Here is a 27,802-nt window from a genome sequence, read left to right on the forward strand (position 1 = left end):
AAATAACTTCTAGTTTGGTTGACGTTTGAGAGTGGAATGAAAAATTTTTATTTTACATAATTCAATGCATACTATGTTTAATGTTCTTACATTCTAGTTCTGCACGCCTACTATTACTGACAACACATTCACACCTCACCAAATAAGGTTTCAGAGGCAAATGACTGCAAGTTGACCGAAAATGTAGCTCTTGACTGAATCTCCAGTTATTTATGTTAAATTCAGAAATATAGTAGATTTTTTTCTGCTACTTTGAGACACTGAAAAACTTATATGAAAATTTCCTGTACTGTTGGGGCAATATGGACACCGAGGGACAAAGTAGAGCTGTCACTTTAAAGAAAAGAAATGTAACTTCATACACAAAACTATCCAAAAGCAATTAAGCATGCAATGCAATGATTATGATTCGGAACCACAAATTGGTTGAAAATCGTCAGTTCTGTATTAAAACTAATCTGGAGGCAATATTTAAGGCATCACTACGAAAAATGTTGTAAATTGGTTTTAAACATGTTTTCAGTGGCACAGTGATCTATCGCTATGGTTTCCTGAATGTGTACTTCATTTTTCGAGGTTTGGGAATGATCGTGGGACAATTTTCCTATAAACGTTAAGGTGTCCATACTGCCCCATGGGGGTGTCCACTTTGCCCCGCTAGCTTGATAGTGACTACCAAATATGAGCTTTTGTTAAACCCATTTTTGCAAACAAAATATTTTTTTCAAAATTTTGCAACAATGTTTAACAAATGCTTGAGAACTCTAAAAAGCATACTGCACATTGAAAACTGTATAATATTCATGTCTTTACAGTCAAAATAGGAAAATTCCTTAGGGTGTCCATACTGCCCCGTGTTCCCTTATATAGCTCCATGGAACCCTTATACTCGGATGTTAGCGACCTGTGGTTAGTACACTGAACGGAATCTCCCGCCACAAATTGAATGATTTTTGGCTCATCCGAGCCCCAAACCTATTTTCAGACACATTCAAGATGATTTTCACCTTTGTGGAAATCATCTGTTTACAAATCGCGCTGAATGAAAATCATCCAATCTTAAAATGAATTTAGGCTTCCTAGAAGATGGATGAAATTGAATGATTTTCATATGAACATGTAAACAAACCCTGCTATGCTAGTTTATCATTTAGAATAATTTGAATTCCAAAAATAATAACCAATATTTGATGGTTTTACGTAAGATTAATAAGTTTATTCTATCGTTAGTATCAAAAACATCATCTAAAATCGCCTGCAGGAGCATAAGTTTTTGTGCAACAAACACTTCGATAGTCCAAACACAGCTCCATGATTCAATCCAAAACATAAGCGATTTTTGCATTATCTATATCAGCGGGTTGTGGGGTATCAGCGAATCGTGTGTCCTATAGGTTGATAAACACATGCTAAGAAAAGATAATTTTGTACAATTATTACAAACAGCATGCACTAATTAGTTATATTCGCTCATAAATACCGACCGCACCACGTTGCTACCACCATGTTTGTTTAAAGTTTACAAGGATGATTTGATAACTTGGATCATTTGGTATCCATATGTTATTTTAGACGAAAATTGAATGATTTTCGATATGGGACATGGAAGAAATTAAAATCCGTCATAAAATAGATGTTTTTCATCTGTGTTATCATTATTCAAGAATCTACTTATTTTCATTTGTATGTAAATTGAAAATCATCCTAGAATTGGATGATTTTTGTTCAATGGTCGTTGGATGCATCATATGTTCTCACATTCATTCAGTTTGAGGAATATGGAGATTTGCAGCCAAATGAATTAGGAATCATTCAATTTGCGGCGGGAGATTCCGTTCAGTGTAGGCACTCTTAAGAAGTCTAAAAAAAACCGCAAATGAAGATAAAATAAGATTTCAAGTGAAATTACCTGTAATTTCCACGCAGCAATATTTTTCAAACCACGCAGCCGACACCATGATGTTTACGTTAAAATTTGCAAGATTAATTTGACGTTTAGGAGCATTCCCTTTTCGTCTGATATATCAGACAGTAATTGAATGTTTTGCGGTATGGGACATGGGAGAACTAATAATCCGTCATAAATTGCATGATAATCATTTGTGTTATCACCATTCGATTATCTGCAGAATATCATTCTATTTTGTTCTAATATTCATCTCTAATTTGGATGATTTTTGTTCAATAAATAGTGGATGCACCATATTCTTTCATAGTCATTCAAAATGAGGAATATAAAGTTATATAACCATGTGAATTACAAATCATTCAATGTGCGACCGAAGGTTTCGTTTAGTGTAAGGGTTCTTTTAGCAACTCCACACACCGCGCAGTGGGTGCGGATGCGGGCACATCTCGTACCGCTGTAAACTGAACTCGCGCAACCAAACAGCTTATTATCGTTCATCCGTCACAACGACCCAACCGCGAAAAAATGGCTGCTCTGCTGCAACTAGCATCAAAACAAGTCTGCGGATCAAATCGAACTTTTCTGGAGAATCTTCGTAAATCTTTCGCAAATCCAGCCGTGTGTGCCGCAGGAACCTGTCAGCTTTCAAGTCGGGTAAATATCTCATTGTAATTCGGTCTTAATTTGGTAGATTTTATGCATTCGATCCGTCCGTCGCGTCTCAATGTTCGAGAAACCCAAAGAGGGAAGAAGAGATGGATCCTCGTCGGTTCTCTTTTTGATTTGGAAATCAGCTGATTGGTATCAAAACTCTTTATCACGTATACTTTCAGACGAACAACTGAGTCATCTCTTCTTCCTGCTTTTCGGGTGTGGAGCACGTGCAACTTGTTTGAATTACCCGGGAGTTATCTGGCCAGCAGAGCTCAAGGTTGCTGTTTTGGGACTTATGTAACTCTTATTTGTTTATCGGAACGAAGCTATGGGCCGAACAGGTCGGTTGAGGAAACGACGAGACAGCGGAGGAAATGCGATTCAATGCCTGGATCATGTGGAACTGTATCGGTTCATGTGCAATCTGGGCTGGGAGAACCAGGCGGAACTGAGGATATCGGACTTCCCGGGAACTGGAAAGGGATTGTATTCGAAAAGGCAAATAGTTGCTGGCGATACCATCGTTCGACTTCCATTTGACGCCCTGATAAGCCTGAAGAACATCGAGGAGGACGAAACATTTAAGGGACGTTTCGACGAACTGGTTACCGAAGAATTCTCTAAAGGAGATATACAATTTCAAGCCCTACTCGCATACTATCTATGCTACATTTGTTTGGAACAGGAAAGCGGTTATTCTGCTTACTTGAAATCGCTACCCATGGAATTCACGACGCCTTACTTTTGTAGCAAACAGGAAATGACTTGCCTCCCGGATACGATTTTGAAGAAGATGGTCGAACAAAATACGATTATCAAAGCCAATTTCTCAAAGCTCGATTCTGCCTTGCAAAAGGATTCATCCGGATTGGTGAGCTTGGAGCAATTCAAGTGGGCATATTTCGTTGTTAACACAAGAAGCGTTTATCTCGATCCTCGTTATGTGAAAGTTTTCCTTAAAGGTAGGAAATGTACATTCATGGAAAAGCTGTCTGACGAACCGAACATGGCTCTTGCTCCATTCCTGGATTTCCTAAATCACGACAGTGGTGCGAAAACCACCTCACTGCTCTCTCTATCCTGTAGAGTAGTCGAAAAAAGATTATCCAAGAATCAGCCAATTGAGCTGTTCTACGAATTGATAAGCGAAGTTCCATTTGCCCCCTACTCTCAGATATTCATCAGTTATGGAGTCTACAATAACGCAAAGCTTCTAACGGAGTACGGATTCTTCCTGCCCAACAACCACCAAGAATACATCGAAATCAGCCTTCAGGACATCAACGCCTTCATCAAGCATGACCCCGAATTGCGTCCGCTTAAAATACATCGGGAAAAGTATTGCTTTATCGCCGAACACCACCTGGAAGAGCAACTGTTCTTCGTTCCGGGCGATCTATTGAGCCACAACCTGGCCGTTTGCCTTACGATTCTCTTCGTCGAACAGAACATCTACCAGCTGAGAACGATTGCCTTCGGTGAAATCCCCTCCCTGGAGCCCATCCGCGATCTCGCCACGCGCCTGATCGACTACAAGCTCAAAGAATATCAAACATTATGCACTGGCTTGGCCTCGCTCTCCGAACAGTCCCCCTCCGGACGGATTTGCCACGCCTATCTGGACGAATGCATAAAATTTCTCAATAAAATCCGGGCCGAACTCTAACCCAACCCGTTTCCTGTTTTAGAACTTTTTCTCACGATCGAAAGCCCACCATCAGCATGATTTGTCATCAGAAAGAAGTGGACCACACCGCGCAGCTACCGGTTTACCATGGCTGCATGGAAGCGTTCGGACCAAAGCGACTAATGCGTCGCAACCTCCGTCGACGGCTTTAGGATCGAATGTGCTCGGCGGCATTTTCCAGCGGAAGAAGAAAAAAGGTACGGTATTTGCTTAGCAGTAAGTACACTTTGTTGGTTTTTGTTTTGGCCTTGAATCACTAATTGTTCTTAGTTGGTATATTAGTTTTGAGTATTCAATTTTAGCTATGTCAGTGCTGGTACGGAGTCACTTTTTACTGACTTGGTCATTTTTTTCGACCTGCTCACTAAAAAGTCACTATTTGCAACAAAGAGTCACTAGAATCACTTTTTTTTAGTAAAACGGTCACTAATGTTGTAATTTGATAATAAAGAAATTAAAGCTGGATTAGTTTCCCGAACTCAAAGAGCAAAGCAATAATGTTTCACAGATTGTTGCTCTTTTACATACATTCGCTCCACAGTTATGGATAGCACACAGACATGGATCAGAGCTATGGAGTTCTAATTACGCAGAACACATTTTACCTCAGTGAACCACAAAGCTATACAGCATCGCAGTCCATTATAACATGCTTAAGCACATTTTCTCTGACCGTAGGCAATAAAATGCCAACCACAAAAGGATCCTCCTCTTCCACTGATCCACATCTGTGGGATGGACAACGTTTGAAATTACGATAGACATCGACACTTTCTTGTAAATAATCGCAAATTTTGAGGTGTACACCCGAAAACAACTGAATTCTGCAGTTCCAGGGAGGTAATTTTGTTATGTACAGCGCAACCATGATTTTCATACAGATTTTATTCTTACCTTTGTTGATCCATAACTGTGGGGTGACTGTACACTTGGTTTGATTTAGAAATCAAAGCCTGAATAAAGTAGGGATTTTTGGTCAACTTTCTAAAAGTTTGTGAATATTTCTCAATTTATTTTGTCGAGAAGTTTGATTAATTTTGTTGATGCTTTTTGAGAATTTTTTCATGCAAAACTGGGTAAAATTTCAGAAATTGTTTTTGGCTACGAATATTTAAATGAAGTATTCATTGACTGAATAGCAAGTAAAGTTTTTAAAGTATATTTTGTCAATTAATCCCTCGATTAAAGCACGGTTTTCTTTTCGATTTTATCACGCCATGATAATTATATGATTTCAATACGATATACCGTAAAGTGCCGTAATTCAGCGCAGTTAACGAATAAAACATTTCAAACGCTTAATTAAAAATAAGTATTGCATCAACAAAAAAGCTTTATGGGTGGATCGCTAGCAAATCTGTTTTAGATTATGGCAAAAATATAAACTAGGCTGTATTCACACGTTACAATTGTGATTTTTTTGAAATAGTTCACTCGTTGAAATTGCTTAATTCCGCGCATTTTTTTAAAGCTTTTCCATATTCCGCGCAGAAGAATGCCTAATTCCGCGCACTTGCAAAACAATCAAATTAACATTAATTTTGTATAAGGCAGCATCCATTCATTATGTAACGCTGAAATTGAACATTTTCAACCCCCTACCCCCCTCCACAACACTTTTTGTATGAAAAAAAAGTAAAGTTTTGTATGAGCCGTAACGTAGACTTTTTTATAATTTTTTGACTATCACATGAAATAAGGATAAACATTCACACTTAAATCAGAATGGCGATCTCAGCTGTGCAAATCTCGGTTAAAGTTCGCTTGCTGACATCTCAGCAAAAGTGACGTTTGATGTCAGCGGCACCCACAGGTGCTGCTATAAACAAACTTGATTTTCTGCTGACATATCTAGCGTAACATTTGAAAAGGGCCTAACTGCAAAATGTAAACAAACTTGATTATTCATTATTCGTATCATTTTTTACGTAAATTATTCCTACATACTCTTACGGGCATGCAAAATGCATTATTAATGGTAATTTTATTCAAATTTAAAAGGGCCTATCTGAAAACGATAAAACTTAAAGGACCTAACTGGTCATAAAAGGGCCTAACTGAAAATTTCCATCAAAATCAGATTGGCCCTTCCGTGGATTTTTAATTTTCCTCCATATTTTTCAATATTTAGCCATTGTATAGTGTTTTTCTCACATAATGGAACCTAGTGAAATATTTGAAAAGGGTCTATCAGCATAACGTAAAAATTGAGAAATGCTCGATTGAAGATTCTGTAACATATTGATTGTTACTATTTTAAACTCATTGCTATCTAATAGTTTTAAACTTTTGTTCGACACTCATAGTCTATTACTGGGCCACGTAACGTTTTAAATCTAACATAACATAAAAACTAGTAAAAAATGTTGAATTCAAACATCATCGGCAGATAGGCCCTTTTACGAGTCTTCAAACCAGTTAGGCCCTTTCAATTAGGCCCTTTAATTGAACATGGTTTCAGTTAGGCCCCTCCAGTTAGGCCCTTTTATTTAACATAGTTCCAGTTAGGCCTATTGGAATTTGTTAATTTTATTGATTATTGAATAGATTTTCAAAGTTTTAGAACAAAATCAATCGATTATGTGAGAAAATCAACATTGAATATTGAAAATTCTTTATTGAAGATTCAGTACTATATTGATTCCTATTTCAAGCCCATTCTCTTTTTTACTAGTTTTATCATAATCTTAATGCGAAGTTAGTTGAAAAACTGATTTTTTATTCTGAAAAAAAATCAATTACATTAAAAATTTTGAATAATTTTTATTTGTTGCCTCTAGTTGTGGATCGAGTTCCAAAAGTCGCGATTTTCACAAAAACAAATTCGTTTGTTTTTGTAACAGCCCTGCAAGAATTCTTCTCATACTTTTTCTTGGCATTACGTCCTCACTGGGACAGAGCCTGCTTTTAAGCTTTGTGTTCAATGAGTACTTCCACAGTTATAAACTGAGAGCTTTTTTTGACAAGTTGCCATTTTCGCATTCGTATATCGTGTGACAAGTACGAAGGTACTCTATATTCAGGAAAGTAAAGGAAATTTCCATTACGAAAAAACCTGTACCGACCGGGAATGGAACTCAGATACCTTCAGAATGGCTTTACTTTGTAGCCGCTGACTTAAACTGCTCGGCTATGGAAGGCCCTCAAGTATAAAACAAGTAAAAAAGTGAATGGGTTTGAAATAGATATAATAAATAAGGTACTGAACCTTCAACCGAGAAAATCCAACATTTAGCTATTACATTGTTTTTTTCTCGCTTTATTTTATTTAAAAACTATGAAAATCACTTCAATAAGCAATAAAATCAACAAATTCCAAAAGGGCCTAACTGGAACTATGTTTAATAAAAGGGCCTAACTGGAGGGGCCTAACTGAAACCATGTCCAATCGAAGGGCCTAACTGAAAGGGCCTAACTGGTTTCAAGATTCATTGAAGGGCCTAACTGCTGATGATATTTGAATGCAACCATTTTCACGAGTCGTTATGTTATTTGAGATTACTAACGTTCTGGGCCACGTAATAAACCATAATGTAGACACACAAGTATAAAACTATTAAAAAAAAGTGAATGGGTTTGAAATATCAATAATCAATATGTTGCTGATTTTGTATAAAATAGTTTCCAATACTTAGCTTGTATGATATTGTGTTGTTTTCTCACAAAATCATTAACTGTTGTCGAAGAATTATGCAAATCACTTCAATAATCAATAAAATTAGCAAATTCAAAAAGGGCCTAACTAGTTTCAAAATTCGTAAAAGGGCCTATCTGCGGATGATGTTTGAATTGAACTAGTTTTACAAGTTGTTGTGCTATTTCAAATTCAAATCGTTGTGAGCCACGTAATAGACCATTATAAGTGTCGAACACAAGAGGTTATCCGAAAATGACGTCCATCAATTGGGGCCTTCTCCAATGGGGGGATGTACGAAAATGTGACAGTGCATGGATTGGGTATTAGAAAAAGCGTGACAGAGGGGGTAGAAGGGTTCTAGAAATCCCGAAATTTGGATCTTCCCCAAGTATGAAACTATTAAAAAGCGAATAGGTTTGAAATAGGAATAATCAATATGGTACTGAATCTTCAACCGAAAATTTCCAATATTTAGCTATTATATAGTGTTTTTTTCACATAACCGCTAAATTTTGTTCAAGATTTATGCAAACCAATTCAAAAATCAATAAAATTAGCATATTATAAAAGGGCCTAACTGAAACTATGTTCAATCAAAGGGCCTAACTGAAAGGGCCTAACTGGTTTGAAGATTCATAAAAGGGCCTATCTGCCGATGATGTTTGAATTCAACAATTTTTACGAGTTGTTGTGTTATTTGAGATTTAAAACATAATGAGCCACGCAACAGACTTTAATGGGTGTCGAACACAGGTATGAAACTAGTAAAAATGCGAATGGGTTTAAAATAGGAATTATAAATATGGTACGGAATCTTCAATTGAGATTTTCTCAATGTTTACGTTTTGCAGATAGGCCCTTTTCAAATGTTACGCTAGATATCAGCTAAAACTCTAGGCTATCAGTACACACTTTGTCAAGTGTGCAAATATTTGGCTATTTGACGTTTCAGACGTTTGCCTAACGTTTGCCGTTTGCCTATTGTTTGCCAAAGGTCAGTACACGGTGGACAAACATTTCACAAACTTTTATTTGTCCATGTTTGCCACTCGAGAACTGAACGGAGTTGCAAAGTTGACCAAATAAAACTTGTTTTGACATACTTTTGCAATATATATTTCCTCATATCTTCAAGTATTGGCTATTACAAAATTAGACAAATATTTGCACATCAATGTTTGTGCAAATATATTTGGTCAGTACACATATGACAAATAAATTTGTCAAAATTTGGCAAATATTTGCACATTTGGCAAAGTGTGTACTGATAGCTTCAGTTGCCGACCGCTCGGCTGTGCGGATCTCGGCAAAAGTATGAAAATTAGCCGAGCTCAATTGAGTGTGTTTGTTATAGTCTTTTCCTGAGACGAGACTCGCGAAGACGGTCTTCTTATTCTGTCATTGCTGAGTTTTTTACTTATTCCTCTGTGTTTGTATCAATCATGCGCAAACCCTCACATGAACATCCCAGCAAATATGCAATTGCGATTGCATCACACCGAAACATAAAAAGCCTTTGAAGTGAAATTTTATGCCAGAAAAAGTTGCAGACATTTGAAATAACTATAGTCTTATGTGTTTAGATTTATCAGCAGCTTTGGAAAAACTGCTCCGAACACTGAGGTTTTTATAACAGTTTATTTTGAATACAATACTTTTCAATTTTTCTGCATTTGGACGTTTCGCGACTGCGGAGACGTTGATATTTTTTCCTTTTCCTTGTCAGCTTTGGGGTTGCATGTTATTCCAGAAGAAATTTCAAAAAATATGCAGTTTGGCGAAATCGCCCCGACTACCTCTACACACTTAAATTATTTTACCGTAATCCGTGAATTTCACCGTAATCTCAACAGCTGATCAGTTCGGTAAAAATATAACACCGTAATTTCGTCGAAATTCAATGGATTGCGGTGAAATTTTACCGAAAACTGTAAAAATTTACCGTACTCCGTTAATTTAGTTCACCGAAATTTTCAGCTGTTGGGATTACGTTGAATTTCACGGATTCCTGTAAAATAATTTAAATCTGTATTTAATTCTGCACTGTTCATACAATAACAAATGTTTATGGACCTTGGTTTTGACAAACTTTTCCTCCCACCACGAATGACCACGTGGTTTCTGAACGGCCGCTAGTTTCCCTGTAAGAGGGCTTTCCCGATATTCCGGTTGTTTGCGAAACGTATTTATGCATGAAAATACTTCCTCAGATAAATATTCAGCTGTGAAGACCAATATAGCATGTTTTACTTGTTTGTTGTTATGTAAATAGCAGTGCGCGGAATTAGGGACTTATGAAAAATGACGTGCCCTAATGCCGCGCAATACTTTTTGGGATAAATCTCAATAATTATGCTAATATTTGATAAGATTTCATAGAAGCATCATGAAACACATCTGTAGCAAGTAGTTTCATAGAATATTGCATGAATAACAAAACATTTTCAATATAGAAATCACGTTTGTTTGTGTCCTACAGTCTTAGCACGGACGCTAAGGAAATTGAAAAAATGGCGTCTACTCAGACGGGCCTCCACTGATTATTTTTTTACGCCGCGAAAAATTACTCTATTTGCTTTTATTTGTGATTCAAATTTATTCTAAATCAAAGTAGCATCAAATGGCGTTAAAAGTTGCTGCAGTATTGCTGTGTATTTCCATATGTAAATAATTTTGTATGAAATGCGCGGAATTAGGCAATGCGCTGAATTAGGGCACTTTACGGTAATCAGATGATAATCCTAAAACAACCGTATTTCCATATTTGATCAATTTTATTTACTACTGAAAAACAACCAACATTTTTTGAACTGATTACGAAAAATTTAGCCTCGATTAGGTTTACCCTGAGACGAGACTCGCGAAGACGGTCTTCTTTTTCTGTGATTGCTGAGTTTTTTCTTATTCCACTTTGTGTTTATACCAATTATGCGCAAGCCGTTCAAACCCTCACATGAACCTCTCAGCAAAAAAAATATTGAGTTTGCATCACATCGAATCATAAATAGCCGTTTGAGTAAAATTTCATGCCAGCAAACGTAGCAGACATTAGAAATAATTAATCTTCTGCTTAGATTTATCAGCAACTTTGGAAAAAATTGCTCCGCTGACTGAGATTTTCATTAACAATTTACTTTGAACACAATACTTTTCACTTTTTCAGCCATAAAAACGATGGGCTGCATTTGACGTTTCGTGAGAGGGGAAACTGGGCTGCATATGACGTTGATATTTTTCCTTTTCGCGAGTCTCTCTCAGGGTTTACCTAATGAATGTTTGCTCTTTACTGGCATCTACCAGATTTGCTGGTTTATCTGAAACATACTTTTGGGAACTTGTAGAGCGTAGAGCGTTAAAACTCAGTACAGTGAAGCCTCCATGAGTCGATATTGAAGGGACCATCGACTCATGGAAATATCGAGTCATGGAACAGCAATCCTTTGGAAACCTGCTTCTTGGGACCATCATAGTAACCATGAAATTTTGTTTTTAGTATGGTTCAATGAGTCGATATCGAGTCATAGAACATCGACTCATGGAGTTATCACTGTATCTATAAACAATCCGCTTTCACTTTTAACCGGGAGATACAAACGCGAGCATGTTGGGGGTTTGGCATCTAGGCCGAAAAAAAAACAGGGAATTGCGAAAAGAGACGTGTTAATGGTTAGTACTCGGATTCAGTTTGGCTTTGTATTCCGCAAAATCTTAAGGTGATCTGTAGCTTAGTTGGTTAAAGTGCCGGTCTAGCGTACACACTTTACATAAGCACTTTACATAAAACGCTTTTTTTTCATAACGAAAGAGCCGAGCAAAGTTGTGGAAAAGACAGGGTTCAAGGACAGCTCTATTCGTATATTCTTCAAGAAATTTCTCAACTAGTTTTTACAATAATTTTTCAAATGATGCTCAAAGGAATTTCTCCAGAATTTGCTTCAGGAAATCCTCGAGCACTTCAATGTTACTACCTCCAGTAATTTTCTCAGGGATTACTTTGAACAATTTTCCAAATAGTATTCCAGGACTTCCTCCAAATATTTTTCACGGTTTATAGACAAAAGGTCGAAAATTATTTGCTTGGTGGAAATTTTTTTCTTCTTTGTCCTTTCTTTTTTGTTATTCTGTCCTTTCGATCTTTTGTCATAGATTCATTTTTCACTAACTTTTCAACTGAATTCTTCCGATCTTCCAATAGTTTCCATAGATTTTTTTTTCAGGGAAACCCGCAAAGGTTCATTCCAGAGTTCGAGGATTTTTTTATTCGTTCGAGGATTTTTTTTCAAGGAACCTGGCAAGAATTTCTACTCCATTTCTTCTGCGGTTATTCAAAAGAATTGTTCCAAAAAATCCTCGAGGGGTTATTCGAGTGAATCCATTAAGAACATTTCAAACAAAACTTGTATTTCATCATTGTGTTTCCCTAGATTTTTTTCTAGCATTTTATTTTATTAAATTTATTTATTATTTTATTACTGGAGTTTTTCCAAACATTTTTCAATGAATTACTCAGAAAATCCCTATGGAATATTCAAAAGTTCATTTAAGGTTCCACACCAGTTAACACTACTACTCCTCCGATCATTCCTACAGAGCAATTCTCGCTGAAACCAGGCCGCCATCGGCACCCATCGTTAGAATTCCAATTTTATGTCACTGATCGCTAGCTTTTGATAAAACTTAATGGTGGTCCTTTTTGTTTTCTCAAATTGGTGGACCCCTCGTACGCCAGCTAGCTAAACAGTTTGCAAAAAAGCCCATTTTTTTATAAATCTTGGGTATTTCTTCACGTGATATGTCTCATATTTCCCTTGGAACACATACCAAACTTAATGGCATCGTATAGAAAAAGGATATAGCTTTCATTTGAAGTTAAAAAAATCCGGCGGCCATTTTGAATTTGGCCGCCATCTTGAATTTTGTTAGAAAAATCGTTTTTTCACCATTAGCGCACCGCTCGTTTTGAGTTCTGAGATCACCATCAGAAAGCTGAGGAAAAATTGCGTAAGATAGGCTATAGAAACTAGGTGTGCAATGGTATTTACCCTATGAAATGAACGATTTTCTAAAACATGTTCCACGATTTTGACGTATATGGCGAGTGCAATCAATGCAAACATCATTTTTTGTACAACAAAGATACAAGTTTTCAATAGTTGGTGTATTTTTCGTGTCAGATGAAGAATAGGAGTATTATTTAGAGTGATAAAATCTGGCGGCCATCTTGGATTTTGACGCCATCTTGAATTTGACTAGTAGAATGAATTTTTCACCTTGATAGCACTCAGCATGTCGAATTTAGAGGTTGCCAATAAAAACAAGGTTACGTATACTCTTCTTATTATTCTGCATTTTCCTGACGTTACGTCCCTAGTGGAACCGAGCCTGATACTCAGCTTTATTAGATATAAATACAGGTTATTAAATAGGAATTTTCTTTTATAACACGATTTTTAATAACAGAATATTTCTTCGACATATCTTTGAATTCAGTTATTATGAATAAATAAATTTAATGAATAAAAACCGTCCAAAAACATTGATTGAAATAAACAAATTTTTTTTTACCATGTGCTTTTTTTGTCATCGAATGAAGTTTATAAATTGTGCGTTGGGACATTAGTAAGTTTTGTGGTAATATCTGTAGTTTTAACGTAAAACATTTCCAAAAGTGCATTAATTTAGAATGGAAATCTTAAATTTTTAAGCAAAAAAAATCCTTGATTTTCTGAATCATAAAGTATTGTTTTTACTAACACCCAACATGCATGTGAAAAATAGCGAAATTGAAAGGTGAGAAGCAGGCTTTGTTCTAATGTGGACGTAATGCCGAAACTCAGGTGAATCATTTTGAGTTTGGAAAATCTGGTGGCCATCTTGGATTTCGACGCCATCTTAGTTTTTAGCAGTTGAATGATTTTTTACCATCTCAGCGCTCTTCATGTTTAATTAATTAAAGATATCCGTTAAAAAACAAACAGATTCTTTATTTCTTATCTTATTTTAGCTGTTCAACAGATTGTTCATTTCTATCAATGGTTTTAGTTCAAATAAATGAAAGAATTAATGCTATTTTTCAACTCGCAGATATGCAGAACAATCATTCAGGTGGCAAATAAGCGTTAAAAAATTCTACTTGTTAATTTATTTTTGAAGCTTAGGGGCTGGCTCTATTCCAGTAGGGACGTAACGTCAGGAAAAAGAAGAACAAGAAGAATAGTAAGTGTAACGGTGGCATTAAAATTCAACATGTTGAGTGTTATCAAGGTGAAAATTCATGCTACTACTAAAAACCAAGATGGCGTCAAAATCCAAGATGGCCGCAAGATTTTTTCACTCAAAATAATACTCCTATTCTTCATCTGACTCGAAAAATACACCAACTATTGAAAACTTGTATCTTTGTTGTACAAAAAATGATGTTTGCATTGATTGCACTCGCCATATACGTCAAAATCGTGGAACATGTTTTAGAAAATCGTTCATTTCATAGGGTAAATACCATTGCACACCTAGTTTCTGTAGCCTATCTTACGCAATTTTTCCTCAGCTTTCTGATGGTGATCTCAGAATTCAAAACGAGCGGTGCGCTAATGGAGAAAAAACGATTTTTCTAACAAAATTCAAGATGGCGGCCAAATTCAAAATGGCCGCCGGATTTTTTTTAACTTTAAATGAAATCTATATCCTTTCTCTATACGATGCCATTAAGTTTGGTATGTGTTCCAAGGGAAATATGAGACATATCACGTGAAGAAATACCCAAGATTTATCAAAAAATAGGCTTTTTTGCAAACTGTTTAGCTAGCTGGCGTACGAGGGGTCCACCAATTTGAGAAAACAAAAAGGACCACCCTTAAGTTTTATCGAAAACTAGCGATCAGAGACATAAAATTGGAATTCTAACGATGGGTGCCGATGGCGGCCTGGTTTCAGCGAGAACTGCTCTACACATTTTTCTTAGGGATTTCGTCCTATATTTTATTCAGGAGTTTCTTCACAAAATCCTGCGGGATGGTATCCAGAGATACAATTGATTTTTTTTTTTCAATTATCTTAGCAATAATCTAGAAAATGTTATAAAATTTCCTCAAGAGTGAGTTCTTCTAGAAATCCTTATTCGTCAAGCGTGACTTAAGAACACGCAAGTTTTAACAGAAGTTACCCTAAGATTTGCTGTAGGAATACGACACGATTTTTTCAGCGATTTCTCGGCTTCCTGGAAAATTTCATTCACATTTCATTCCAAACTCCTAAAAGAATGCTTCCATTTTATTTTTCAAAAATTTTCTTGTGAAATCTCTTAGAATTATTGGATGACTTGCCAAAATAATCTAAGGGATGATTCCTGAAGGTATTCCTACAGAAATTTCTAGTTAAAATCTAAAAGAAAATTTGAAGGACAACTTTGTAGAAAATCCTGGGAAATCTTTGGAGACAATTAGAATGGTTTCTGGTTGAATATTCCAACATGTTTACTTGGAGGATGTTCTAGAAAAACCGATGGAAGAATCGCCGGTTAAAATCCTGGTGGACTAAGGGTTTTCTAGAAAAAAAATATCAGAAATAATATATGAAGGAATTCCAGTTAACATCCCTAAGGTGGTTATTCTTAGAAAAAAAAATCCATGCTTCATGGTTTTATTTTGAGACCTCCCAAAATTTTCTTTGAGAAATTCCTTAGACAAATTCTTGGAGAGATTTCAAAATAATAATAATAATCACAAAATGAGCTTCTAAAGAAAACAGTAAATCTCTTAAATAATGTTTTCTATTCATTCACCTAACCTGAGGAAAAATTAGTCGTAATGTCACGAAAAATTTCTAAAACAACTTCTCGCAATATTCTCTGATAAATGTCTGGTTGTATCAAACTCTTTCTCCTGGTTACTGTTAGGTTTCGTTTTGTTTTTTGATTACCGTTTGATTTCTTTTCGGTATCTTTCTGGTTCCTGGTTAGACTCTTTTTTCAGGAAAGAGTTTCTTTTTTAATTTCTTATTTTCAAGATATTCAGTCGCTACCAGAACTGCTCCATACACAATTTTCAAAATTATTGGATTATGATTAACTTTCTCTTTCCCACGACTTTAATCGATTTTTTTTCGGAAAAAAACCTTTTTTTAAAAAATGCCTGAACAAATGGGCTAAATTATTCGAAACCAATCCAGAACAAATTACTTGTTTTTCTACAGAAAACATATTGTTTATCAATAGTTTTACTATTGAAACTGTTAATTGAGTGTTGGTTAATTGTATGTGTATAGAATCTATTTTTGGCACTATTACATTGTATTTATCTGATTCAGTTTATCTTAAGTTCGCCGAAGATCGATGGAGCCCTATTCGAATGAAATTTAACAATCAGGGCAGAAAATCGCCAGATTCGTCACCGTGCGTCATCCAGTATAATAACTCTGGCATGTCGTCGTCTCGTCATCGACGAAAGAATGCACTACTAACTTCAATCCAAAATCGTCAACGAGCAATTTTTTCATCATTCCGCTTGCTACCCTTATACTCACTAGAAGAAGGCGGCGATTGTATATTTGCTTGCTTCGCACCAACCAACGAATGCCATCACATAATTGTTTGTATTGTCAAATGAACCCGCTCTCCTCATTATTTTGCGATAGCTTTGTTGATAAGCGCGTGGGGTTCATGATTCAGTGATCGTTGGTTCAAATCCAGACGCGTTTTTTTTCTTGTTTTTTTTTTCAAAAAAAAAAAATGCTCCTAATATATTGAAGACACGATTCATATTTTTAGTCGGCTCAGTCCTCCCGAACGAAGATTCGCCCGTAACGAAGGAATCGTATTTGTTCGTCATGACGCCGAGCCTATATGATCGGATCTCTGCGGCAAATCGTCATCCGACGCTGGTTGAGTGACGATGACAATGCTTTTTTTAGTTTCGTCGCCGGCTTTTTTCCATTCGACGGTGACGATTGTCTACCCTGGTAACAATGCAACAATCATACTAAATACACTTGAAAGTTCCGTTAAGTGCACGTTGATGAACAGATCTCTTACAAACGAAATCAAAGACTCCATCATTGGCAAATACAGTTCATTTGAAAAAAACTTAAATTTTGGTATTGTTAGCACCTTCATATTGGAATAGTTTCAGCATGCGTTAAAAAATTGCTATTAAATCAAAAATACTTCAAAATTTGTCATTAATTTGTTTTAGTCATATAAAATTAGAGTATTCCTTGAACCTGGAATTATTTTGTGAACACTGAAAAAACCTGGAAATATAAGGGAATTTAATTTAATTCGTCATCCCCTTCGGGACCTAAAATTACACAACGTAGGGCCTGGTCAACCCTGAACGAAACATCTTATCTTGGGTACATTTTTGCACATTTTAAATACGGTCTTTGTATTGAAACGTTTAGAATTTACTCCGACAAACAGATTACTTTTCTGTAAAGTGTTCTGCTGCAAGCTAAAATTAGAACAAAAAGGTTATATCACTATTGTTTTCAAATGAACGAAAAATTATCTCATAATCCGGATAACTGCAATAAGTGCGTCACAAAATAAGATGATTGTTGTTCAGTTGATTTGCACTTCATTGACTTGATTATTACTGATACTTTTTAATATTATCCTGCTCGTCGCTTTATTTTTAGCGGCCCACACATTTCAAGCACAATTTTACTGAATTATTGGCAAATATTTTCACTTAATATCTTATAGGATGGTGACCAAAATTTGGCAGACTCCTTGCTTAATCATTGATAGGATTATAAAATTAATTTGGATATGATTTTTACGGATAACTTGAGAAGGATTCTGATGAAATTCTCAGCAGGATTTCACAGACGGCTTGCCAAGATTTTCAATGAATTCGAGATATTATTTTCTAATATCCTGGGCATGGTTTCAATATAATTCTGGGTAGAGCTCTAACAGAATCCTAACAAGATTCTGACATAACTGAATCATTCTAATAGGATTCTGAGTTAGATTCTTTAAAGATCCTGGACAGTATGATCGAAAATTTAAAAACAAGATTTCGAAATTGACAATAAATTGTCGAGATTCTGAAGCAATATCACAGAAGAACAGATGTAACACTGATGAAGTTTCCATCGACCATTAATTTAACGATCCTTTCATATTCTTTATGTTACAAATCTCACAACTAGAGGCGCGCGCATAGTTTTTCTTCGTGTTTGATGTTTTACACTATCACCATCTGCAGGCCTTGTTGCACGAAACAGTGTTTCGAGGAACATGCTCACCAGATGATATCTAATGGTGTGAATTTGGCGATGAATTTTAAAGAAATTTGATCCAAGTGTTCCGTCTGTTTGTCTGTGGTAATACTATAGGAACAACATATTTGTAGAATCCTGGACAAGATTCATGAACACTCTTGAGTAGGCTTTCGGAACATGACTCGCACAGGATGTTTTCAGGATGTTCTTACCGCTCAACTTGAGAATGGTACTATGCCTGGAGTTACTCGTATTCCGGTGGGTCCCCGGGTCATGTCGATTGAAAAGAGTGATGTGTTTTTGTGCTCCTGTAGGTAGGCAAATTGCAAGTCACAGATTGTTTCCGGAATCGGCTATAATGTTGCCACTATATAGAAGAAGGATTCTGAATTAAAAAACGCATCAGTGTGGACCTTTTGAAAAACGATTGCATTGAATAACCATGTTCCCTGCATTTCATTGACCTACAAATGATCATTTTCGGGTCTAAAATATATTATTAGGTGGTCAATTTGTATCTAAGCTTAGTGCCAAGGTTATGGGAATGCATTTTTGTAAACTATTACGTTTGACATCTCTTTTCGAGAAAAGATGTTTTAGTATCCAACAAATCTATAGCCGATTCTTCCGGGCATTGAGTTCGTGTGGCCACATCTGGAATATTCTTAGCAATCGAAAACTTTTCATTTATAATGTTGAATATCAGATCTTAGTGATCTATGCAAATTAAAATGATTGCCATTGCAATTGAATAATTATTATCTTTAAAGATAAAACTAGATATGTATACACCGACAAAAAAATATTGGAATCCGTTATGTATTCGCTGAAGGGTGAGAATTTTGAGATTTTTGTTTCACTCAGGCCTATACCTACGGGTGGAGCCGGTGCTGTCGTGGATCAAACAACGAACGCTTACTCACAGCACAACTTTATAAGGTTGTACAAAACTGAATAATTTAAATTTGTGTATTGAAAAAGTGACCAACATACAAACATAAGTAGATGTTTTATAAACTAATGTACAGTGGCATAAATGAGAAACGGTGGGCAAGTTAGTAAATGCCCTTGCAAAACGATTTAGTGTCTCTGAATATCAATCAATTTTCATTTAGTTCTTGAGAACTATTCAAAAAATAGATTCGTTTGTCAGTGTTATTGTTAATGATATTATTTTTCCACTTTCCCATCCTTTTCACTTACTCCACTGTACTTTAACTAAGTATTCAATATGACACGTATTTTTTGTGCGCAATCTTGATTCAAATCAGGCCGAATATCAGTAATCGAAATTAGCTTCTTCAATAACTAATATGTTCTAGTTTGTTGTTTGTTGCTTGCACCCCCTCATCAGCCTTGTAGTATTGGACCGTTAGTCTACTCACACATGTATTTATCCATCCATGTAAATCCTTATCCCACGTAGCTCAGAATAATTGCTTCTCCCAAGTAACCAAGTTGGTTGCTCTTTAATTCGCCATGCGTGTTGATATAGTGCTATTACACATTCCTTGTATTAGCCCTATAAATCCAAAAAGGCGAAGTAGTGGACTAATGGTTACTTTGGCTGTTCCAAAATGCAAGCAATTCTTCCTATTCCTTTTCGTCCGCTCCTTGTAAACACTTTATCGACTTCTTGTTGATTTCGTCAGCTTAAGCATCTTCGGTCTCTGTTGTATATCTACACCCTCCGGTCTAGGTTTCCATAGTCGTTGTTCCCATTTGGCGGTACCGCTAGCGACGACGTTGCACACCTGTGCAGCGGCGAGTGGGTGCCACCGTGCTAGTAGTAGCTACGGTCCATTTCCAAACAGGGCTCCAGCCTTTCCTCTCCCGCCGCGGCAGCAACAGCAACAACTACAACACGAAGCTCAAGAACGGTGGTCAGGGAAGAAGTTGTTCGCAGATAGCAATAGCACTCCTCAAACAGAACCAATACGAACTTGTTTCCATCTAGGGCACCATCCGGCCTCCGGCGAGAGCATCGGTTCGTATGAGGGTCCGGAAATCACCGCAGTCGACATGATCAAAGCGATGGGAACCTACATCTGGCCCAAGGACGACGCCCTGGTGCGAAAGAGGTGAGTTATTGAGAAACAGAGAAATGTATCGCTAACAAGAGTCTGGGTCATTTGGCATAATAGTTTTTCATCAAGAATATTGATCTTTTGAAAGAAGAGATATAATAATTCTGGTGATGCCATACGGCCATTATTCCAAAAGGTTCCATCTCGCTAATGTTTGCCATTACTCCCAGAGTGCTGATATCGCTGAGCTTGCTGGGTGGAGCCAAGGTGTTGAATGTCTGTGTGCCTTTTCTGTTCAAGATGGGCGTGGACAACTTGAGTACCCTCAGCATGGACACCGTTCCGGAAGCGGCTGCCTCGATGACGATTGCCGTTCTGTTGGGATGTAAGCCAATTTCCATTACACTCTCTAAAGGCAAAGATTACTCAAAGTGACCTCTTTCTAGATGGCATAGCCCGGGCTGGTGCAGCCGGTTTCAACGAGCTTCGCAATGCTGTGTTTGCCAGAGTGGCTCAACACTCCATTAGGAAAATTGCCACCAACGTGTTTCTCCACTTGCATAATCTGGATTTGCAGTTTCATTTGAGCAAGCAGACCGGTGCCCTGTCCAAGGTAAATTGGGGCAAATGAAGGATGGCAAAACTTTATTATAGGAGTAATTCTCGCCGAAACCAGGCCGCCCATCCGCACATAGCGTTAGAATTGGTTTTGGGCATGAAAATTGGTGGACTCCTCGTAAGTCAGTTAACAATTTTTGATAAATCTTAGGTATTTTTCCATATGATGGCTCATAAGGGAGTTTATTTTTTAATATTCTCGGCAGCCTCAACCAATGCCGCGCTTCTTTTGAAACTCTCGGACATCAGCAGACAAATTACGTGTTTGTCTGTTTACATTTATGCACTGTTCAATCCTTTCGATTCGCACCGACAGACTTGTTAATAGCTTTTTGAAACGTTGTTACAACGCATCGAACTCCTCTTGTCAATGTGACTATTGTCGGCAGCCTCATTCTCTTCGGTAGCTTTCCCATAAGAACTGCAAGCGAATCTGTTCGGCAGCTCCAAATCAGTCGCTGGCGAGATTTTCGAGACAGAACAAACAATTTGCCAGGAATACCATCAATTCAAATGAACTTGAGGCGAAATCTCGCCAGTGGGAAGCTCACACAATAAAGAATTATCTTAATGTTTTCATTGGGGCGTTTTGATAGAAAAATACTGTGTATTTGGCATTTGAATGTTTGGTTGCCGATGCCGAAGCCGTAAGTCTCCCTACTTCCCTTGAAACAAATTGGAAACTTAGTGGCATAATATAGACTCGTATATCATAATTTCGCATTATGCATTTTACACAGTGCATTCTGTGCTTTCTGTTGGTGACTTCAGTTGGAAATACATCTATCGTTTGGTGTATTTACCGTAAAGTACCCATATTTCGCGCGCGTTCCTAATTTCGCTCATTGACATTTTAAACATGTTTGGCAAAATAAATTTTCGTTGGCTAGTATTTTGAATAATTCTACTTCAGCCATGGTTTTATAACATGCAATTATATACTCCAATATGTATCAACAAATATGGATAAAATGTCAGTGAGCGAAATTAGGAGCGTTCGCGAAATATGGTAGCATCACGGTACCACATTATGAACAAAAGGCCTTCCGCTGATTGTGAGCAGTGAAGCAACTCACATATCAATTTAAACTAGACAAGAGTTCAGCAGTTTTATCAGAGAGTTCGCTAAGGGGTACTTGAGAATTAAGAGAAATTCCATCAGAAATTGCTTTAGGATTTCATTTACAAATACCTTTTTCATACATTTCTCCAAAACTCCAAAGGAAAATTTATTAAAGAATTTCTGGAAGGATTCTTGAAGGAATCTTAGTTAGTTTTTGATGTTTCAAGCGATAATCTTGGTCTCCTAAAGAGATCAATGGCAGAAACGCTGGATAAATTTCTATAGGATTTAGGATTTTTTGAAAAATGTCTGACAGAATCTTGAAAGGACTTCCTGGTGGAATTTCGTTATCGAATTTTTCAAGGTATCTTAAACAAAATTCTTTGTTGAATTTGATATGAAGTCTGTAAAAAAATCACTTAATGAATTTTGAAGTAATAGGGGAAGATCCCCCAGTACCGAGCAACACTGAATACCGGACATCGTTTGAAAATGCAGAAATCATGTTATATAAGAAGAAAAGAAAGCGATTTTAAAGAGTAAGGAGTGTATCGAAAAATAGTCGCAAACTTTCAAAATATTCTCAAAAATAATGGGTTGAACCTACAAACAATTTTTTGATCAGAAATGCTTTACAATGTATTAAAAATGATGATGCGGTGATATTGTTCCAATAAAGTGGCATTTTGCATGATAATTTTGCAAATCACTAACAGATGTCGATGAAAATCTTGCACACCTCTGAAAAAATCGATATGTTAATAAATGTGTTAAATTTTAAGAAAAAATGGTTTTTGTTCATGCTAATATATTCTGTGCCACAACTCTCATGACATAGTGTAAAAAATATTTTGAAAAATTCATTAACAAACATTTGAGAGCAAATACAAAAATCGAAAAAAGTCGATTTTTAAGGACCTTGTTTTTTGATTTTTTCTTTCTACACGTTAATGGTAATATCGAACGATTGTTATGAATAAAAAATTGTTTTTTGATTGGAAAAGTTTCTATGCATATTTATGAAGTAACGTAAGCAAAAAAATTTACTCTATATAATTACCGCTGTATATGACAGAGCTTCAAAAGATGATTAAACGAAAGTGACTTTCTAAAACCGACCTTGTTCCAATAATTGAGCTTTTTTAGAGCAATAATTTATTTTTTTGATTTTTTTTTACGTGCTGTGTGAAGTAAACATATTTTCCGATAGAATATGCTTTTCATCCTATTTTGTTTGATATACATTTTGTTCAATACAAATCATCGAATCTTCAGAAGACACTTCAATAATGTAATTTTGTGCAAGATTTTATTTTCCATGCTTTATAAACCTTGTTCAATTTATATTAAAACTGCATATTATTCAATATTTTTTTAGCTGCTTCAATATTTGATGACATGATTAAGATTTGCGTGAAAAAAGCTTTTAAAAAGATGAACTATGCTCTGAGATATACCGTTTTGAATGTTTGCGACTACTTTTCGATACACTCCTTAATGTTAGCGTAGAATGACAAATCTTGCTGAACTGTACTAAAGGACCTAATCAACTATGAAAGATTCTCTTCTCTCTCCCTTTTTTTCGATTATAACTATGCAATACTAAAGCTTTTAGGAAAAACGTGAATTAAAATATAATGCAATTCTCGGAGAAAATTATGGAAAAATACAAATAGTAATACAATAAGTATCAGGTATCAGAAGGCCGGCTACAAAGGCACGTTTCCCGCCAATTAGGAGATTTGTGCCATCGCCATATTTGAGCCTATTTCATCATTTACCCGATGGGAACGAACAGATGGGAGTAAATTGGAGAGGGGTCCCTTGAAGAGACAAAATCGCATAAGCGAAATGAGAGCTTGTAGCTCCATACCACAACAGAGCCCTAAAAGGGCACTGTAATACGCTTGAGCGTAAAGAGAACCTATCCCGCCTATGCTTTGACAGATATGTTAAATATTAGCCACCCTTGGAGATTGTTCAGTAATATACAATTTTGTTTGACGACAAGACTCCAAAGTCCAAACTATTCCAATATTGCTGAGTTGCCGTCCCAGTTCGCATTTCGAAATTGGAATAGCTGGCTCAGGGCCAATGAAGTCATGCAATGCTCCATTACGAGCTAGCTCATCAGCCAATTCATTCCCAGCGATGGAAGAATGGCCAGGTACCCATACAAGGTTTACAGAGTTGACTGATTTCAGTTCCTCAATTTGAATTCGACATGCGATAACAAGCTTCGACCTTGAGTTGGCCGAAGCAAGAGCTTTTATAGCAGTCTGACTATCTGAACAGAAGTATATGAATTTACCCATTACGCGCTGTTGAAGTGCTGATTGCTCTCCACACATAAGAGCAAATATTTCCCCCTGAAAAACGATGCAGTTTCTACCAAGTGAGTAAAACTGATTCAGCCTTAACTCACGACAATATACACCAGCACCAGATCTACCTTCAAGAAGGGAGCCATCAGTGTAACATACTACATTTACAGACAAACAGACGTAACACTCTATTTATTTGCATCGCACATCAGAATAGCGCCAATTCTAATATTTGGTAGTTGGCCGACGAGCCACTCGTGGCGCTCGCATCATTTTTGTTCGAGATTGACGTTTTCTCACTACCGCCACCTAGTTCACGGTTGGCCAAATTAAGTATTTTTAGAATTGGGCGTAAATGTTCACGTGACTATGTTTTAAATTGATAATTGTTCTAGCTGTTACGTCTGTTTGTCTGTGCTACATTGTTTGATATACTTCTTTCGAAATAGCCAGACGTCCACTCTTCCCGTGGAAAGAATTGTGTGGAAATGTCCTGTAAGGAAAGTGACAAGCAATTGAGTGTTTGATCCTTTGGTCGCGTTGCTTGCTCTTGCGGGGGCGAGTGATGCGGGCAGGATCAATCGTGTTGCGCGTCGCTCGCGAGGCACGATAGTATATAAGAGTCGCGGATCGCGTGATTAGTGTTAGTAGTGTTTGATCCTTTGGTCGCGTTGCTTGCTTCTGTGGGGGCGAGTGATGAACACTTGTTCGGCATACAATTCATTTTTCGAGTAATATCGCGAATCCGGTCAGGCGTAAATATATCATGGATCACCTACTAAAGATGACTCCCAGATCCTTACCTTATCCCACTAACCCAATATCCTTTCCATGACAACTATGGAGATGCAGAAGACTCTTAGGTCTCTAAAACCAATGATTTTCTAACTAACATTCCTTCCCTTCCCCGATGACCGTAAGGACGTGACCGGCGCCGTTATTGACTGTTAAAGTTTGAGCTCTCGATTTGTGCACATTGAGAGTGGTAAGCTAAAAGTGGAAACAACGTGTGTGTAGAACTACGATTCACTGGATTTTTCTACAGTAGATCCAGTAGGCCCATAAACGGTAAGATCAAGGAAGTGCTTCTTGTTTAAGAAGTACGTGTAGTGGCACAACGTCGGAAAGAGCCTTGAGCGCTGCCGTGGGAGTCGTAGAGAACGCACCAGACATCGCCATCAAGCACATCCTTTGAAGATGGCCCAATTTTGATTAGATTGTTCTCACTTCGCTCTTTTGCCATCACACAAAACATCCATATGCCAATATCGAAAAAGACCAGCAGCGAAAAAAAAAGATCGGTCTCTATTGAAAGTCGCCAAAGGCGAAAAAGCACAGAATACAGTGTAAAACGCATAATGCGAAACCATATAGGTGATAATTTAAATTATATAGCAACATATTCATAATCCCACCCTGTGAGGTGGAATTTTACCACCGAAACTGGCAGTCCGTCGTGTTAAATCTTAGCCAATTGGAACAACCGCTACCGACAGTACGCGGCTATGTAAGCTGATCGAGAAAAGTAGGTTAGTATTGATGATTAACTTCTTACATGCCAACTTGCCTATAAAAAATATGGACAAATACAAACAGTAATACGACCAGTAATACTTGCCGTAATGTCACGAAGGAAAAAGGGCTAGTCAGATTCTCTGAGAAATCGATTTTTTTATCTCCTGGTTACTGCTAGTTTTCTTAGTTCCTGTTTGGCTCTGTTTTCTATTTTTAAGAACAGCGACAAAAATTTAAATTCTAACCGTATGTGCCGACGGTGGCCTAGTTTCAGAGAGAATTACTCATAAATACCAAATTTTTATTATTCTGTTCACAGACAATTGATCGCGGATCCCGGGGCATCAACTTCGTCCTCACCGCCATGGTGTTCAACATAGTTCCTACCGTCTTCGAGCTGGCGTTGGTATCCAGTATCCTAGGCGTGAAGTGCGGTGCGGCGTACGCAGCTCTATCCATGGGATGCGTTGGAGTGTACAGCGCATATACCCTGGCAGTGACACAGTGGCGCACGAAATTTCGAGTCTACATGAACCAAGCGGAAAACGAAGCGGGTAACAAGGCTGTTGATTCGCTGATTAACTACGAAACAGTCAAGTATTTCAACAACGAACGATATGAAGCACAGCGTTACGATGATGTGCTGAAGAAGTATGAGGCAGCTAGTTTGAAGACCAGCACCAGTTTGGCTCTGCTGAATTTCGGTCAAAATGCGATCTTCAGTGTAGCTCTGAGTACGATCATGGTGATGGCAGCCAATGAAATCGTGAAAGGCAACATGACCGTGGGTGATCTGGTTATGGTCAATGGGTTGCTGTTTCAGCTATCGATTCCGCTGGGCTTTCTTGGCAGTGTGTACAGAGAAGTACGGCAAGCCTTGCTGGACATGAGGACCATGTTCACCTTGATGGGCGTTGAAAGTGCTATTCAAACGAAGACAAACGCTCCCCCATTGCAGGTTTGTCGCGAAACTGCTTCGATTGAGTTCAAGGACGTTTGCTTCAAGTACAAGCACAGTAATGCCATTTTCGATAATCTGAGCTTCACGATCCCTGCTGGTAAGAAGGTAGCTATTGTCGGAGGATCAGGATCGGGAAAATCTTCCATGGTGCGTTTGTTGTATCGATTCTTCGAGCCAACTTCCGGTCAGATATTGATCAACGGCCAAGACATCCGGGACGTTGACTTGGATAGTCTGAGGAAGGCGATTGCCATCGTGCCGCAGGATTCGGTTCTATTCCACGACTCCATCCGGCACAACATCCACTACGGGGACCTGTCCAAGGATCAAGCACACGTTGAAGAGGCTGCCAGGATGGCGGATTTACACGAGTCCATTCAACGGTGGCCCAAACAGTACGATACCCAGGTCGGAGAGCGAGGCCTCAAACTATCAGGAGGAGAAAAGCAACGGGTGGCCATCGCTAGGGCCATCCTGAAAAACTCGCCAATTCTTATATTTGACGAAGCCACCAGCAGTCTGGATTCCATTACGGAGCATAACATTTTGAAGGCGCTGGGTCGCGCCACGGAACACAGAACCAGCATTTGCATCGCCCATCGATTGTCAACGGTTATGGATGCGGACGAAATCTTAGTGCTGGAGAATGGCCGCATCTGCCAGCGAGGAACACATGATCAACTGCTCCACAGTGGAGGATTGTATACCAAGCTGTGGGATACACAAAACAGGTTGTATATGAGCAGCGAAACGGTTGGCAAGAAAAATGTCGGAGAGAAAAACGAGAGCTAAGCTCGGTCCCAAGGAAACGTTTAGTGTTTAAAATTAAAAGCTTTATAGGAATGATTATATGAAAATATGAACCACTATTGTGTAAATATCTTATAGAATGTTTTATGTTATAATGCCAACGATGCTGAGTAAATAAATATGTTAAAAAAACATGATTTGTTGTTGGGTATTGTGCTCATCATAGCGTTGTCTGACTTACTACTAGTAAGCGATTTACTAATCGTTCTTGATACATTCTTGCCTTGTCGTAGGTATGTGGATGATCGTGACTAATCATCCCCTGCTAAAAGGTTCAGTATGGTTTTCAACACTAATTTACCAATTTTGCAGGGTTGGCAGTCTTGCAACTCGCCCTGTCCAGCGCACCCTTCCTAATTTCGCCACTTGCTGG

General features: G+C 37.6%; 1 protein-coding gene across 2 annotated transcripts; it reads left to right on the forward strand.

The window, feature by feature from the left end:
- Positions 1-2,394: 2,394 nt before the first annotated feature.
- Positions 2,395-27,563, forward strand: LOC5568289 (ATP-binding cassette sub-family B member 7, mitochondrial). 2 transcript variants are annotated; one of them, XM_001652115.2, is made up of 6 exons: positions 2,395-2,563; positions 4,252-4,447; positions 19,811-20,192; positions 20,369-20,523; positions 20,585-20,751; positions 25,978-27,563. In XM_001652115.2, exons 1-6 carry the CDS (start codon positions 2,435-2,437, stop codon positions 27,409-27,411), a joined length of 2,463 nt encoding a protein of 820 aa, XP_001652165.1. In that variant the 5' UTR covers positions 2,395-2,434; the 3' UTR covers positions 27,412-27,563. The 2 variants fall into 2 exon arrangements, with proteins under 2 accessions (XP_001652165.1, XP_001652166.1); XM_001652116.2 differs by having other exon boundaries at positions 20,069-20,192.
- Positions 27,564-27,802: the final 239 nt, after the last annotated feature.

Source organism: Aedes aegypti, chromosome 2 (assembly GCF_002204515.2).
Source record: "Aedes aegypti strain LVP_AGWG chromosome 2, AaegL5.0 Primary Assembly, whole genome shotgun sequence".
In the NCBI taxonomy this organism is placed as follows: domain Eukaryota; kingdom Metazoa; phylum Arthropoda; class Insecta; order Diptera; family Culicidae; genus Aedes; species Aedes aegypti.

Excerpts from the sequence above, each read along its gene's own strand:
- LOC5568289 (XM_001652115.2), top strand. The coding sequence starts at position 2,435 with ATGGCTGCTCTGCTGCAACTAGCATCAAAACAAGTCTGCGGATCAAAT. Across the intron at positions 4,448-19,810 it reads CCAGCGGAAGAAGAAAAAAG|GTTTCCATAGTCGTTGTTCC; the intron begins GTACGGTATTTG and ends CCTCCGGTCTAG. Across the intron at positions 20,524-20,584 it reads GATTGCCGTTCTGTTGGGAT|ATGGCATAGCCCGGGCTGGT; the intron begins GTAAGCCAATTT and ends ACCTCTTTCTAG.